The sequence below is a fragment of the Heterodontus francisci genome, chromosome 8 (genome assembly GCF_036365525.1).
Source record: "Heterodontus francisci isolate sHetFra1 chromosome 8, sHetFra1.hap1, whole genome shotgun sequence".
Classification (NCBI taxonomy): domain Eukaryota; kingdom Metazoa; phylum Chordata; class Chondrichthyes; order Heterodontiformes; family Heterodontidae; genus Heterodontus; species Heterodontus francisci.
The window spans coordinates 43,628,256-43,642,754 of NC_090378.1; the positions used below are offsets into that span (position 1 = coordinate 43,628,256).

The 14,499-nt window shown below is 41.6% G+C and overlaps 2 protein-coding genes across 10 annotated transcripts in view; one reads left to right on the top strand and one right to left on the bottom strand.

Moving 5' to 3' along the window:
* Positions 1–627: 627 nt before the first annotated feature.
* toe1 (target of EGR1, exonuclease) lies at positions 628–9,840 on the bottom strand. 4 transcript variants are annotated; one of them, XM_068037049.1, is made up of 8 exons: positions 9,819–9,840; positions 8,803–8,968; positions 8,679–8,719; positions 6,437–6,533; positions 4,434–4,592; positions 3,550–3,809; positions 1,866–2,037; positions 628–1,543 (listed from the first exon to the last, which is right to left on the bottom strand). In XM_068037049.1, exons 2-8 carry the CDS (start codon positions 8,911–8,913, stop codon positions 860–862), a joined length of 1,524 nt encoding a protein of 507 aa, XP_067893150.1. In that variant the 5' UTR covers positions 8,914–8,968; positions 9,819–9,840; the 3' UTR covers positions 628–859. The 4 variants fall into 4 exon arrangements, with proteins under 4 accessions (XP_067893150.1, XP_067893148.1, XP_067893151.1 ...); XM_068037047.1 differs by having other exon boundaries at positions 9,751–9,824; XM_068037050.1 differs by lacking the exon at positions 9,819–9,840 and adding an exon at positions 9,786–9,807.
* A 222-nt stretch (positions 9,841–10,062) lies between these two features.
* Positions 10,063–14,499, top strand: part of mutyh (mutY DNA glycosylase) — a 42,670-nt gene continuing 38,233 nt past the window's right edge. For 4 of the 6 annotated variants that reach the window (XM_068037040.1, XM_068037044.1, XM_068037043.1 and 1 more), the window contains exons 1-2: positions 10,063–10,149; positions 10,503–10,613. The gene's annotated coding sequence lies outside the window, so the exon portion shown is untranslated. Of the gene's footprint in view, positions 10,150–10,183; positions 10,380–10,502; positions 10,614–11,065; positions 11,112–14,499 lie in introns of those variants that run through there. The other 2 variants (XM_068037042.1, XM_068037041.1) reach the window with 2 other exon arrangements.

The window sequence follows — 14,499 nt, forward strand, 5'->3', positions numbered from 1 at the left end:
TCTTCGACTCGCCCTGCCTTTATGGCTGCCCGCCAGCTCTGGCGAACTACCTTTATAAATACTGGTAAACACCCTCACTTGTCATCAAAAGCTAATTTTATATTTGTGGAACATAAAAATTGTTTATCACTGGATAAATTTCATTAGCTATTTTAGCTTTTATCTGAATCCAATCATTTAATTATCTAAAATATTAAATGCTTTTAACTTCCTGGGTTGGTGTGTGTGAATCCTTCAATGTTGATATCACTGCTGCATGTCAGAGATCCCCTTGACTTGTGTCAGATTTAATCTGGCATAGGGAAAACCAGGTCCCTGGATCTTCAGGCAGTATTTGAGATCAGTAGCGAGCACTGTTGCTATGCCACTGAATGCAAAACCCAGCCCAAACTCTTCTATTGTCCACAAGTAATAGAAATTTTGCAATATAAAGAACAGACATGCCTTTGATCCGGTCTATGCTGCATTAAACATAGAAAAAAAGGTTTCAAATGAGGCTGGCTCATGCCCTTGTCAAATACCATCTAGTGAAAAAAGGTGCATTCACAGCATATTAATACAAACCTATCAGCATCCAGTTTTACAGACTGGGAACAGTAACACGAATATACTTCTAACACAGCAAAGTAAGCAAGGAAAACTAAAATTTAATAAAGGATTATCTGACATTTCCACAATAGAAAGACGATAAGCAACGTTATCCCTCTTACTACCTATTAGATCTTAATTTTCTGTAAATTTATTACATCCTTTGAAAAGGTTTACAAGGAAACTTATGTATACAGTATAGGTTGTTTTCCTGGAATTCAATGTTTAAAAAAAAAAACTGGCTGGAGTAGATTTCTTCATAGTTCAGACCTCAGTGTTTTCCCCAAACCAATTCAATCTTGGCCTGGTGAGCTTTTGAGGATTTTGAAAATGAACTTTTACAAATCTGTAAGGGAATGGCCTTCCCACTCAGATAAAGTTTATTGCGGCAGTCAGGGAGCCATGGGTCCATCTTTGTGTTATTTTCACCATTTTTCCACATCAAAATGTAAGCCATTATAAATCCAGTCATGAAAGCATCGAAACCTGCACGGTGGGTGCCCCCCTCATATTTTTCCACTTTGCTCTTTTCCACCACTTCGCTTCCTGTACACTTTTGATCCTCAGGGTTGTTTTCCTTTTCTTTGTTGCTTAAAAATTCCTCCTGCGTTTTCACTCCATCACAGAGATTATCTTCACTTTCCTTCTCTAAGTCGTCCTCTGGGGGTTGTACATCACTTAAAGGCTTTCCCTGTACTACTTCTCCAGTGTCCATTCTTTCTGGCTGCATACTGGAGTTATCACACAGTAACTTAGTCGGTGGGATGTCAGGAGCCATGTTATCTGCAGCTGCACATTCAGTAACATTGTTGCTCAATTCCATTGTGTGCTGTCTCCGTTTTCTCCTGGCCTTTCTCTTCTTTCTTTTATCATTGATCCGTTCATCTTCATCAATAATGAGGTCAGTGTTGTGCGACAGGGAGCATTTCACTCCATTTGGACACCAGCCATAAGCCTTTTAAGAGACATGCAAAGACATTTACAAGTTTGTCATCATGGACACATTTCCCATTCTCAAGGGTCATATTGTGCTAGCTCGTACCCGTAATTCCCATAGTGAGCTCCTGGCCTCCTCATGGAAAAAAAAACAGGAGGTCAGGCTATCCCAGGCTGCTCTGTGCACATATTGATTGGTTCAGTGACAGAGAGGCTTGAAGCAAATAATCTCAGTCTCTGGTGTGAAATAGTGTCTGCCTAAAGATGAAGAGCACAGGTGTCCCTCATTTTATAAGCACAAAATTCACCAAAAATGTTAATTTGATGCCAGTTATACTCACAGAAAATTGTTCACATATTCCCATTTTTCTCTCTTCTGTAACCACTTTATCAGCCTCTGGGAGGTTGCAGTACCGATAGTCAATATAACCTGTGAACGCCTGTTGATAGTTACAGAACTCAACAGAGAGATGAGTGTTGCTGGTATCAATTAATCTGGTATTCTCCCTTCTGCTGCAAATTGAAACAATGTACCATAAGTAGAGGCAGGATTAAAAAAATAAATTACAACCATGCTTTTCCAGGACTTCAGACATTAGACAAGAAAGAGCTGAGTATTATGTTTGAAGCCACCAGAGGTCCTCAAAGCTTTGTAAACAGTAAACTCCCTCTAATGATGAGGTACTGTTTTCCCTTTCCAAATTTCTATTCATTTTTTGCACAGAAACTAACCACCAAAAATATACTCAATGCAACTTTATAGAGTAGTGTAGAGTTTGGAGCAGCAATCTTTTTTGTTGCAAAAAAAGTATCTTTTGCTACAATTTTAAAATCCTAACATTTTGCTATTTATTTAAATCAAAGTTGGGGATGTCTGTGCTTGGGAGTCAAAATTCTTCAGTCAGTGTCTGCATCAACTAAGTGCCAAGTAAGGTTCCTACCATTCCTTCAAAAGAGTGCCTTGTAGTGGTAGCACTCTCATAACAAATAGGAGCAGAAGTAGGCCATTCAGCCCTTCAAGCGCACTGCACCAATGAAATCATGGCTGATCGACTTCACCATTTTCCTGTGCTGTCCCCATATCCCTTAATGTTTTTAATATGTAAAAATCTCATGTCCTAAACATACTCAATGACTGAGCCTCCACAGCCCTCTGGGGCAGAGAATTCCAAAGATTCACCACCATCTGAGTGAAGAAATTCCTCCTCATCTCAGTCCTAAATGGCCTGTCCCTTATTCGGAGACTGTGTTCCCTGGTTCTGGACTCCACAGCCAGGGGAAGCATCGTTCCTACAACAACCCTGTCAAGCCCTGTAAGAATGTCGTGTGTTTGAATTAGATCACCTCTCATTCTTCTTAACTCCAGAGAATAAAGGTCCAGTCTACTTAATTATTCCTCATAGGACAATCCCTCCATCCCAGCAATTAGTTTGGCGAACCTTCACTGCACTACCTCTATAGCAAGTATCTCTTGCCTTAGGTAAGGAGACCAAAACTGCAGACAGTACTCCAGGTGCAGTTTCACCAAGGCTCTACATAAAATTGTAATAAAACATCTTTACTCCAAATCCTCTTGTACTAAAGGCGAACATATCATTTACCACCTTAACTACTTGCTGTACTTGAGGTAAGGTTGAGGGTTCACGTCAGAGACTTGAGCACATGATCCAAGCTGATACTTCAGTGTAGTACTGAGGCTATGTCTACTCTAAGATGTACAAAAAATCCCATGGCATTATTTGAGAGAGCAAGGAATTCCCTCAATGTCCCAGCGAACATTTATCCATTAACCAAAATCACTTTAGCTTCATAGTTTCAATGAATTATTTCACTTGCACTGAAAGTGTAAAGACTGCTGTAATTAGCTGCTTATTAATTGTGCTTCAGTTTTTAACCCTAATTTCTTATAAAATAGAAAATTGTAATACCAGATTTCTGGGGTTTTAAAATCATTCTATTCCCATTAAATTTTTCTATTGCTTCCCTGGTCCCTAACTCAAATGACAACTAGTTGATATCACTTACCACTTTTTGTAGGCATATTCCAAGTAGGAGGACACAAAGCGAGTCTCAAATTCTGAAGCGTATTTGGTATCATAAACCCCAGCTGGAAACATCTCAGATAAGTCAGCTGTGAAGGTCATGAGCTGGTCTGGAAGGTTGGCATAAAAACACTGGTACAGGAATGCCAGGTCAATCAGCCCATTGTGAAGAATTAAAGGCTTTTTTGACTGAATAATTTCTAGGAACAAAGCTCTAATATTCTGGCCATGGCATTCATTCGGCTGTGGAGAAATAAATTATAAAATGATGGGTGGTAAAAGTAGAAGTAACTGGGTGGCACCATGGGTTAATGCCTTTCAAGTCTGAGCCTAGACTGTTGGCATGAAGGACCCCTCTTGCTGGTTGCTATGTGAAATGAGTTTGGGTAGTATCCAGCCAGTTCCTGTATACCGTTTAATGCTATGAGCCTGTCTTTTAATGTGCCACTAGATTGGTATGGGATGGCTAGTTCAGGAAAATGCAAAAAGTTACATTGGTACAGTAGAGAATATTCTTTTGCTTTTGGGGCAGAGTAACCATGGTATAGCTGCATATCCCACATATGCTAAATAGTGATAATGGGTGCCCTAATTGGGAAATGTTGTTTGGCATTGTACGCTACATCCTGGCATGTGACAATGTGACTGCATTGAGTTATACTATGCTATGGAACACCATACCTCCTACACCGATAAAATAAATTGCACAAGAATCAGTAAAGCCAACATTCTTCCCACCCCTATTAAGTATGTAGTAATGACAAACCGCATGGAGCAAGAAAGATAGCATAAACAGAACTATAGTGAAGAGTTAAACGTATTTTTTTTTTTAAAAGTATAACATTAAGAAATCAAGTCTGCTGTTACCTTGTCATTCCCTTTGTGGTATGGAATCCCTTTAGCATACTGTTTATTGAAATCAAAGCCATGCTGGACCAAGAACTGAACAGACTGTGGCTCGATCATATATTCATCCATGCACAGGAGGGTGAGATTGTACACTTGACTCAAGTAGGTACCACCTGGCTGAAATATTTACAGCTCTGATTAACCAATTACAAACACACAAGTATCCATATGTTAGATATTAAAATCATTGGGTCAAAACAGAGAAGTCCTAGTTCATATCTTAATGGGATGATGCATTGAAAAAGTATTGACATTTATCTAATGTACATGTTACACCTGCAGGTGACTCAATGATGGGGATTCCAATATTGAATGTCACACAATGATAGCTGCTAAAAGAGCAGCAGTTACACATGCTGAGTTAACAGCACCTGCTGCAGACTCTGGCCATCAAGTATCTCTGCCGAGCAGCCCTAAACTTTTTAAACCCCAGCAGCCACATTTCTACAAGGAAGCAAAAAACAAGATTTAAAAACTTAAGTGAATTGTTCCCCTTGCTGCAGCTCCCCCCCCCCCCCATCCAGACAGCTACTTTTTCTGTGTGGAATAAACTACAACATGAAGTGACCATCGTCCATAGGCCCACTGTAAAGTGACTGCGGCTTCAAAACATTTGATCCCTACACCTCACACTGGAGCTGTCCCCAGGAGCTGGATATTCTCTTTTTCCCACCTAATCCCCACCAGTGTCACCTTGTTCGCGCACTCCTCCCTCAAATATCCACTTGTGATCATAGCCATCCGACATTGACATATGGTGTAGGCTGCCTTGCGTGTTTGAACGATATCTGAAGCTTAACCCAGCCCCATTTCTGACAGAACAAAATGGGAATGTAAGGATCACCACAAGCCTCAAAATTGAGATCTGGTTGAAAGGGTAGATAACCCTTTCTCCCACTCCACCAATGACAGGAAAACAGGAGACAGATGGGGTGGGAAGGGAAGAAAAGATAACCACCGCTGATATGAAACAGTAGTTCCCTCAGTATTTTTGAGCCTGTCTTCCTTTGTTCCTGTCCCCCTCTACCTTCCCTAGATGGGAAATTGGCTCTTGTTCAGAAATACCATCAGCCTAACCAAAAAGAACTTTTTGACCCTGTTGGGAGGCAAAGTATAGCTCCATACAGTTCCATCCCTCAAAAATGAGAGCCTGGGAGAAGAGAAGCTTAGCTCACCAGCATCTTCCTCCATTTGGAAAATAAAGTCAAGGTTAGGTTGGAATGAAGCACAATTCATCACTGCCCGCTCCTTTCCCACATAGCAGGGAGGGGTCTCCTAGATTACTAAGATAGTTTCCTTCTGCACCCACCATGCTCCGTCTCCCTCCATTCCCCCTCTCCTCTTCCAATCCAATTATCCCATGCCCCCTAACCATACATGACCTCAATACTTGTTTGGTCAACTCCTAGTACAATATTGGAGATCGACCAGTATGATTCTCAAGTATTTATTCACAGCTTTTATAGGTTTGCAGAGAATGGGGGTCAAGCTAGATAGTTCCACATGGAAAGCTCCCAATCTTAGTCATGCCATTAAAGATACTACAGAGCAGTGGCTAGACACTGCCAAAGGGAAACAAAAATCTAAAAATATACACATGGGAATAGTCACTCTGAACCACCCAAGTCACTAATTAGTCAATCTAGCCGTCAGGCTGTGACCAGCAACCAGATTATTTTCACACCTTCAAAAGGTCAAGAAATAGAGCAAGGGGATCTGAAAACAGGAAGAAAAAGGACAAAGTGCAGTTATCTAGATGGATTACATCATATGGTCAAGTGTGCCTCTGTTGGCTTCATCTAAAGGAATTCAGTGATCGGCCTCGAGAAGCTGGAAGGCTCAGACCATCCAACTTGTTAGCAGAAGGTAAATACAGGCAATTCATTAAAAAATTGTTGTTTCAGAGGAGTTTTCTGATAAGCACAAAGAATTAAAGTGAATTTCTTTTGAAAAGCTCTTACTTTGTCTGACAGCTCTTTGAAACTTGCTATCCCAAGGGATAGTACAGAACGAGTTCTGGCAGCGTGGCATATTGCTTTGTATCGGTCTTCAATTGATCTGTTAGACATCCAAGTAAACGTGAATTATTCAGTCTACCATTTACTTCATCCACTATAGCACAGGAGGGAAAAGCTAATTTGTTAGGTTTTTTTTGTCCCTTTAGTCAATTTTGCTCAGTCAACAGCCAAGGAAGTTCACTTTTAGAGTGCATGTCCTCTTATTATTCCTGACAATGTTAACAATTTGCTTTCAGTTGTGTCTTTGTCCTCACTGCCTGCCATATTTGCCTCCGTTACTAAAGCACAGCAAAACTCAGCAGAAACTGCGAAAAGCAAGAAAGATAACACTGACACCAATATTTGAAAGTAAGCTAACTCTAGTGGGATTGAAGAAAAACAACATTTACAGCATAGGAGGAGGCCATTCAGCCCATCATCTCTGTGCCGGCTGAAAAACAGCTATCCAGCCTAATTCCACTTTCCAGCTCTTGGTCCGTAGCCCTGTAGGTACTGACAATTCAAGTGCGTATCCAAGTATTTTTTTTTCAATTCGTTGAGGCTTTAGAGACGCGTGCAATAAGGGTGAGTTTAATCTCCATATAGATTGGACAAATCAAATTAGCAATGATACTGTAGAGGAATTCCTGGAGTGCGTACATGATGGATTTTTGGACCAATACGTTGAGGAACCAACTATAGAGCAGACCATCCTAGACTGGATATTGTGTAATGAGAAAGGATTAGTTAACAATCTTGTTGTGCGGGGTCCCTTGGGCAAGAGAAACCATAACATGATAGAATTCTTTCATTAAGATGGAGAGAGAGAGTTGATTCCGAGACTAGGGTCCTGAATCTAAAAGGAAACTATGAAGGTATGAGTTGGCTATGATAGATTGGGGAACATTACTTAAAGTGTTGACAGTGGATAGGCAATGGCTAGCATTTGAAGAGCGTATGGATGAATTACAACAATTGTTCATTCCTGTGTGGCGCAAAAATAAAACAGGAAGGGTGGCTCAACTGTGGCTTACAAAAGAAATTATGGGTAGTATTAGATCCAAGGAGGAGAAATATAAAATGGCCAGAACAAGCAGCAAACCTGAGGATTGGGAGCAGTTTAGAATTCAGCTAAGGAGGACAAAGGGATTGATTAAGGAGGGGAAAATAAAAGTATCAGAGTAAGCTTGCAGAGAACATAAAAACTGACTATAAAAGCTTCTTTAGATATGTGAAGAGAAAAAGATTAGTGAAGACAAATGTGGGTCCCTTACAGTCAGAAACTGGGGAAACAAAGAATTGGCAAACCAATTAAATACATACTTTGTGAAAACAGAACCAAAGGAGGACACAAATTACCTCCCAGAAACTTAGAGAGAAGAAAAAGGCAATGGTAATACTCAATGGATCCTCCCTTTCACTGCTCAAGGTCACAAAGCTAAAGAGGCCTTTGAGCAGAAGATAGATCCTTGGTCTATAAATTTTAACTAGATCTGGACTGTAGATCATGGACATAATCGCTGAGAGACATCTCTCCTAATATATCGCAAAATATTTGTGGGAGGGCTTTATGTAGTTTTGGGTCCCTTCTTTTCCAGTGTTAGCCGTTAAGCTTTGCCACTGCATTAGGCCTGCACATGGCTGATGCAACAAACTTATCAAGTTTTGTGTGTGATAGATCAATTATTAAGGTGAAACATCCTTTTATCAATATCAAGACCATGATTCTGATCACGTTACAGGTGATACGGGAATTCACTGTTCAAGATTTTCAAAACTCACCATACTTGTTTTCAATTTCAAGACATTTAGGAAAATTAGTAAATATAGATTAAGAAAATTTACTAGGACTGTAGACATCCTAATGGACAAGCATGGAGTTGTTGAGGTTCTATACTTGCAATTCTTTATTTGCTGAGTTCCTGATCTCCACTGTTTCATCATGGGTTTGCAGTGAGTAAAGGATAGATGCTTCCCAAGATGGAGAGGTAAGGAAAAACAAAATCTGCAAATTAACTGTCACACAGTAAAAAAAAATGTTTTTGTCACCGAGCAAAGAACTAAGATTAGGTCATCTAAATCCCCTTTAGCCAAAATATGGATAGAAGCCAGCATTAATTTGAAAGATTAATCACAATACTGTAATATCACACAACTGAACATAGAAGGATAAGCTCCTTTAACCACAACTCAAGTTTCTACTCACTGTGCCAGTAAAGCTTTTCGTGTCCCAAGTCCACTCAGTTCCTGTGAGGAGAGCAGTCAAATATAAATGTTCTCATTTTAAAATGATTTCAAAGCTAGTGAGAGACAACAAACCCTGCACTCACAGTATCAAGGGCTATGAAATTCGCTGTCCTTACTGCAAGCAGTATAGATGGCCAGATCTCCTTAAAATTGTCAATGTGGACATCAACGACAGGCACTTTCATAAAGGACATCTTCAGATTCTTCAAATAATTTGTATACTTAAATGCACTTCATCTCATTCACAATCTAAAAAAAAGTGCATGTTAAAGATAATTGGATAAACTTTTACACAATGAGCATGTCTTTTACAAGGGCACTACGTCTTTGCACTAGAGTATTTTCTTTCAATGAAATCTTATAAAATATTTTCTTGTCATGACAGAATCAAGGGAAAAACATACAATTACAGGTAATTCAAAGGCCATTGTAAGCTGTCCAACCTTCCTCTCCAAAACAGGACCCAAGTATAGTACTGCATTCTTTTAAAATCGAACAACAGAATTTTCTCTTTTCTAGGTGACCTGTATAAATACTTATGAGAATTATTCCCCAGTCAGAATGTCACAACTATGCCAGTGCTGAACAATAACTTCGGGAGACTGGTGCTTTAGGCGTCTGGCCTCTGCTCGACACGTATTGGTCCAACTTCAAAATACGCATCTTTAAACGTAAAATAAAAACTGGATTATCCAGATTGGTACACTGGCTTCCCTCGTTTGCAGTTAAAGTCGGTTCTCCCAAAATCCTCTGTTAATTTCTTTTAATTTAATTTAAGAAATGTTTCCCCAAAGCAAAGTCTTTTTTCATATTAAGTAAAGACAGCATGCAGGGGGCACAACATAGAAACGTGCCTCAAGCATTGAAAAGCTCAGGCCAGTCGCACAGGGCCATTTACACAAATCCCTTCCTCTGATTTGAGTTTTTCCTGTTGCTGTAGTTAGCCATTCTCCGCCCGCTTAATTTCCTCTCCCCAATGGTTTATTGTTTAAAGTCTCGCTCCTCAGATTTATAAAAAATAATGCACTCACGAAAACGGGTAAAACACCAGAAGACTACACTCAACTTCAACCTACACGGTCGCCATGGACCGACCTACCTTCCGGAGGGGGGTCTTTCTATGCAGCAGTCGCACTCTGATGAGAACAGTCACAGTTTTGTCCACAACTCCTCCCGGCGGCTTTAAACTCGGGGATAAAATTGGCAGCATTCGCTTTCGGGCGAAAAATTGATGGGCGCACCCGTGCCTTCGCCTGGCAAATGGTTAAGCGAGAGTCGCCAGTACTGTTTCCCAGGCGAACGAGTACATGGTCCTGGAGGGGTCTTTCTTTAGCGAAGTCGCCTTTGAATAAAGTCTATTAATCGTCTTCTGTCCCTGGGATTGTTGTTGTGAATCACCTATTGGCGCCTGATGTTTGTAATATTTAACTGTGAGTTTTCATTGCATATTCATCTGCTCATTATCTCAGAATAGTATCTGGACATCATCGTCTGGAAGTGGTACCACTTCCATGCAGTTCTTGTTTCCGCTTTCCCATGTTTACTTTAAATGCCTGTGAAGTGGTTTGTTTATTTTTTTTCTGGGAGGTTATTCCAGTCTCTAATGGTATTTGGTATGAAGCTGTTCAGATTGTGTGCGACATTGGAGAGGCACAACCCGGTATGTGTTTTCCCTCATGCGGTGGACTGCTTGTTTAACATATAGTGGAATATCAATAGCAACTTCTTGGTAAACTGCTTTGTAGAACAGTGTAAGCCTACTGATCTGTCTTCGTTCTTGCAGTGTAAGTCATTCCAGGGAGTTCAGCATAGACGTAACACTGGATGCTCTAACATAGGCGTTGATGACCAACCGTGCTGCACGTCTTTGGACCATTTCCAGTTTATTTACAAGGTAGGCTTGGTAGGGGGTGCCAGACCTTTGCTGCATACTCCAGTTTGGAACATAGCAAAGCCTTGTATGCAGCAATCTTGACTGTTTTGTCGCATTTAGTTAGATTTCTCCTTACAAATCCTTGGATATTGTTTGCATCATTTACAGTATTATCTATGTGGTGTACTCATGATGGCAGGACACCGAGATATAGATTCCGCTTGATGGGTGTAAGGTTAACTCCCATCAAGCTATATATAAAGGTCCTAGGCTGTCTGCATTTTGTTGCATGCATAGTGTGGCATTTTGATGGGTTGCCATCTATGGAACCATTCTCTCAGTGCATCTAAGTCCTTCTGGATCTGGACTTGGTCTTCCTGCTGGCGAATGGTTCGATACATGAGGCAGTCATCTGCAAAGAGCATGATTTTGGTGTTGGGACTGATTCTATGTCCTATGTCATTTATTTACAGTAGGAACATCGGGGGACTGAGAACGGTCCTCTGGGGAACAACCGATGTAAGTGGCATTGTTTGTGACGTTTCCCTGTCGACAATACGTTGACTTTTCTTGGTTAGCCAAGTTTCTAGTCACTGTAGGATTTCACCTCTTACCTCATTATGGTTGATTTTATGCAGGAGCTTTTTGGTAAGCCACAGAGTCAAATGCTTCAGTAAAATCTAGTATCTGCATATAATATTACTAGAGAAATAAATGGGACTTAAAGTAGATAAATCCCCTGGGCCCCTACATCCCAGAGGTGGCTGTAGAGACAATAGATGCGTTGGTGGTCATCTTTCAAAATTCTATAGACTCTGGAATGGTTCCTGCAGATTGAAAGGTGGTAATTGTAACCCCACTATCTAAAAAGAAGGGACAGAGAAAACGGAACTACAGACCTGTTAGTCTGACATCAGTCATAGGGAAAATGCTAGAATCTGTAATAAAGGAAGTGATGACAGGACACTTAGAAAATAATGGTAGGATTGGGCCGAATCAACATAGAGTTATGAAAGGGAAATCATGTTTAACAAACCTGTTGGAGTTTTTTTGAGGATGTAACTAGCAGAATGGATAAAGGGGAATCAGTGGATATGGTATATTTTGATTTTCAGAAAGCTTTTGATAAGGTCCCACACAAGAGGTTAGTAAACAAAATTAGAGCACATGGGATCGGGGGCAATATACTGGCATGGATTGAGAACTGGTTAACGGACAGAAAACAGTCAGTAGGAATAAATGGGTCATTTTCAGGTTGGCAGGCTGTGACTGGTAGGCTACTGTAAGGATCAGTGCTTGGGCCCCAGCTATTCACAATCTATATCAATGCTTTGGATGTGGGAATTAAATGTAATATTTTCAAGTTTGCTGATGACACAAAACTAGGTGGAAATGTGAGTTGTGAGAAGGATGCAAAGACACTTCAAGGGGATTTGGAGAGGCTAAGCGAGTGGGCAAAAATTTGGCAGATGGAATACAATGTGGAGAAATGTGAGGTTGTCCACTTTGGTAGGAAAAACAGAAATACAGAGCATTTGTTAAATGGTGAGAGGCTGGGAAGTATTGAATTTCAAAGGGACTTGGGTGTCCTTGATCATGAGTCACTGAAAGCTAATATGCCGGTACCGCAAGCAATTAAGAAGGCAATGGTATGTTGACCTTTATTACAAGAGGATTTGAGTATAGGAGTAAAGATGTGTTGTATAAAGCCTTGATGATACTGGAGTATTGTGTGCAGTTTTGGTCTCCTTACCTAAGGAAAGATATACTTGCCGTAGAGGGAGTGCAACAAAGGTTCACCAGACTAATTCCTGGGACGGAGGGATTGTCCTATGAGGAAAAATTAAATAGACTGGGCCTTTTTCCTCTGGGGTTTAGAAGAATGAGAGGTGATCTCATTCAAATATACTAATTTCTTACAGGGCTCAACAGGGTAGATGCAGGAAGGATGTTTCCCCTGGCTGGGGAGTCTAGGCCCAGGGGACACAGTCTCAGAATAAGGGGCAGGCCATTTAGGACTGAGATGAGGAGGAATTTCTTTACTCAGAGGGTGGTGAATCTTTGGAATTCTCTGCCCCAGAGGGCTGTGGAGGCCCAGTCATTGAGTATGTTCAAGACTGAGATTGATAGATTTCTACATACTAAAAACATCAAGGGTTATGGGGATAGTGCAGGAAAATGGTGTTGAAGTAGAAGATCAGCTAGGATCTCACTGAATGGTGGAATGAGCTTGAAGGGCAGCATGGCCTACTCCTGCTCCTATTTCTTATGTTCTTGTATCGATTTGTGCTTCAGGTTCTTGATCAAGCTGATGCATGATGTGATCATAAGTTGGGTCTCACAGTAGCGTGCTTCAAATGAGGGAGGCGGTGGCATAGTGGTATTGTCACTGGACGAGTAACCCAGAGACCCAGGGTATTGCTCTAGGGACATGGGTTCAAATCCCACCACAGCAGAAGGTAGAATTTGAATTCAATTAATAAATCTGGAATTAAAAAAAGCTAGAATTAAAAAAAGCTAGTCTAATGATGGCCATTAAACCATTGTTGATTGTTGTAAAAACCCATCTGGTTCACTAATGTCCTTTAGGGAAGGAAATCTTCTGTCCTTACCTGGTCTGGCCTACATGTGACTCCAGATCCACAGCAATGTGGTTGACTCTTACATGCCCTCTGAAATGGCCTAGCAAGCCACTCAGTTGTATCTAACCGCTACGAAGTCAATAAAAAGGAATGAAACTGGATGGACCACCCGACATCGACCTAGGCACTGGAAACGCAATGGCAAACCTAGCCCTGTCGACCCTACAAAGTCCTCCTTACTAACATCTGAGGGCTTGTGCCAAAGTTGGGAGAGCTGTCCAACAGACTAGTCAAGCAACAGCCTGACATAGTCATACTCACGGAATCATACCTGACAGACAATGTCCCAGACACTGCCATCACCATCCCCGGGTATGTCCTGTCCCACCGGCAGAACAGACCCATCAGAGGTGGTGGCACAGTGGTATACAGTAGGGAAGGAGTTTCCCTTGGAGTCCTCAACATTGACTCCGGACCCCATGAAGTCTCATGGCATCAGATCAAACATGGACAAGGAAACCTCCTGCTGATTAACACCTACCGCCCTCCCTCAGCTGATGAGTCAGTACTCCTGCATGTTGAACAGCACTTGGAGGAAGCGAGGGCACAGAATGGGTGAGGGACTTCAATGTCCATCACCAAGAGTGACTCGGTAGCACCACTACTGACTGAGCTGGCCGAGTCCTAAAGGACAGATCTGCTAGACTGGGTATGCGGCAGGTGGTGAGGGAACCAACAAGAGGGGAAAACATACTTGACCTCATCCTCACCAATCTGCCTGCCGCAGATGCATCTGTCCATAACAGTATTGGTAGGAGTGACCACCGCACAGTCGTTGTGGAGACCAAGTCCCGCCTTCACATTGAGGATACCCTCCATCGTGTTGTGTGGCACTACCACCGTGCTAAATGGGATAGATTTCGAACAGATCTAGAAATGCAAAACTGGGCATCCATGAGGCGCTGTGGGCCATCAGCAGCAGCAGAATTGTACTCTGCCACAATCTGTAACCTCATGGCCTGGCATATCCCCCACTCTACCATTCCCATCAAGCCAGGAGACCAACCCTGGTTCAATGAAGAGTGCATGAGGGCATGCCAGGAGCAGCACCAGGCATACCTCAAAATGAAGTGTTAACCTGGTGAAGCTACAACACAGGACTATCTGCGTGCCAAACTGCGTAAGCAGCATGCGATAAACAGAGCTAAGCGATCCCATAACCAATGGATCAGATCTAAGCTCTGCAGTCCTGCCACATCCAGCCGTGAATGGTGGTGGACAATTAAACAACTAACTGGAGGAGGTGGCTCCACAAACATCCCCAT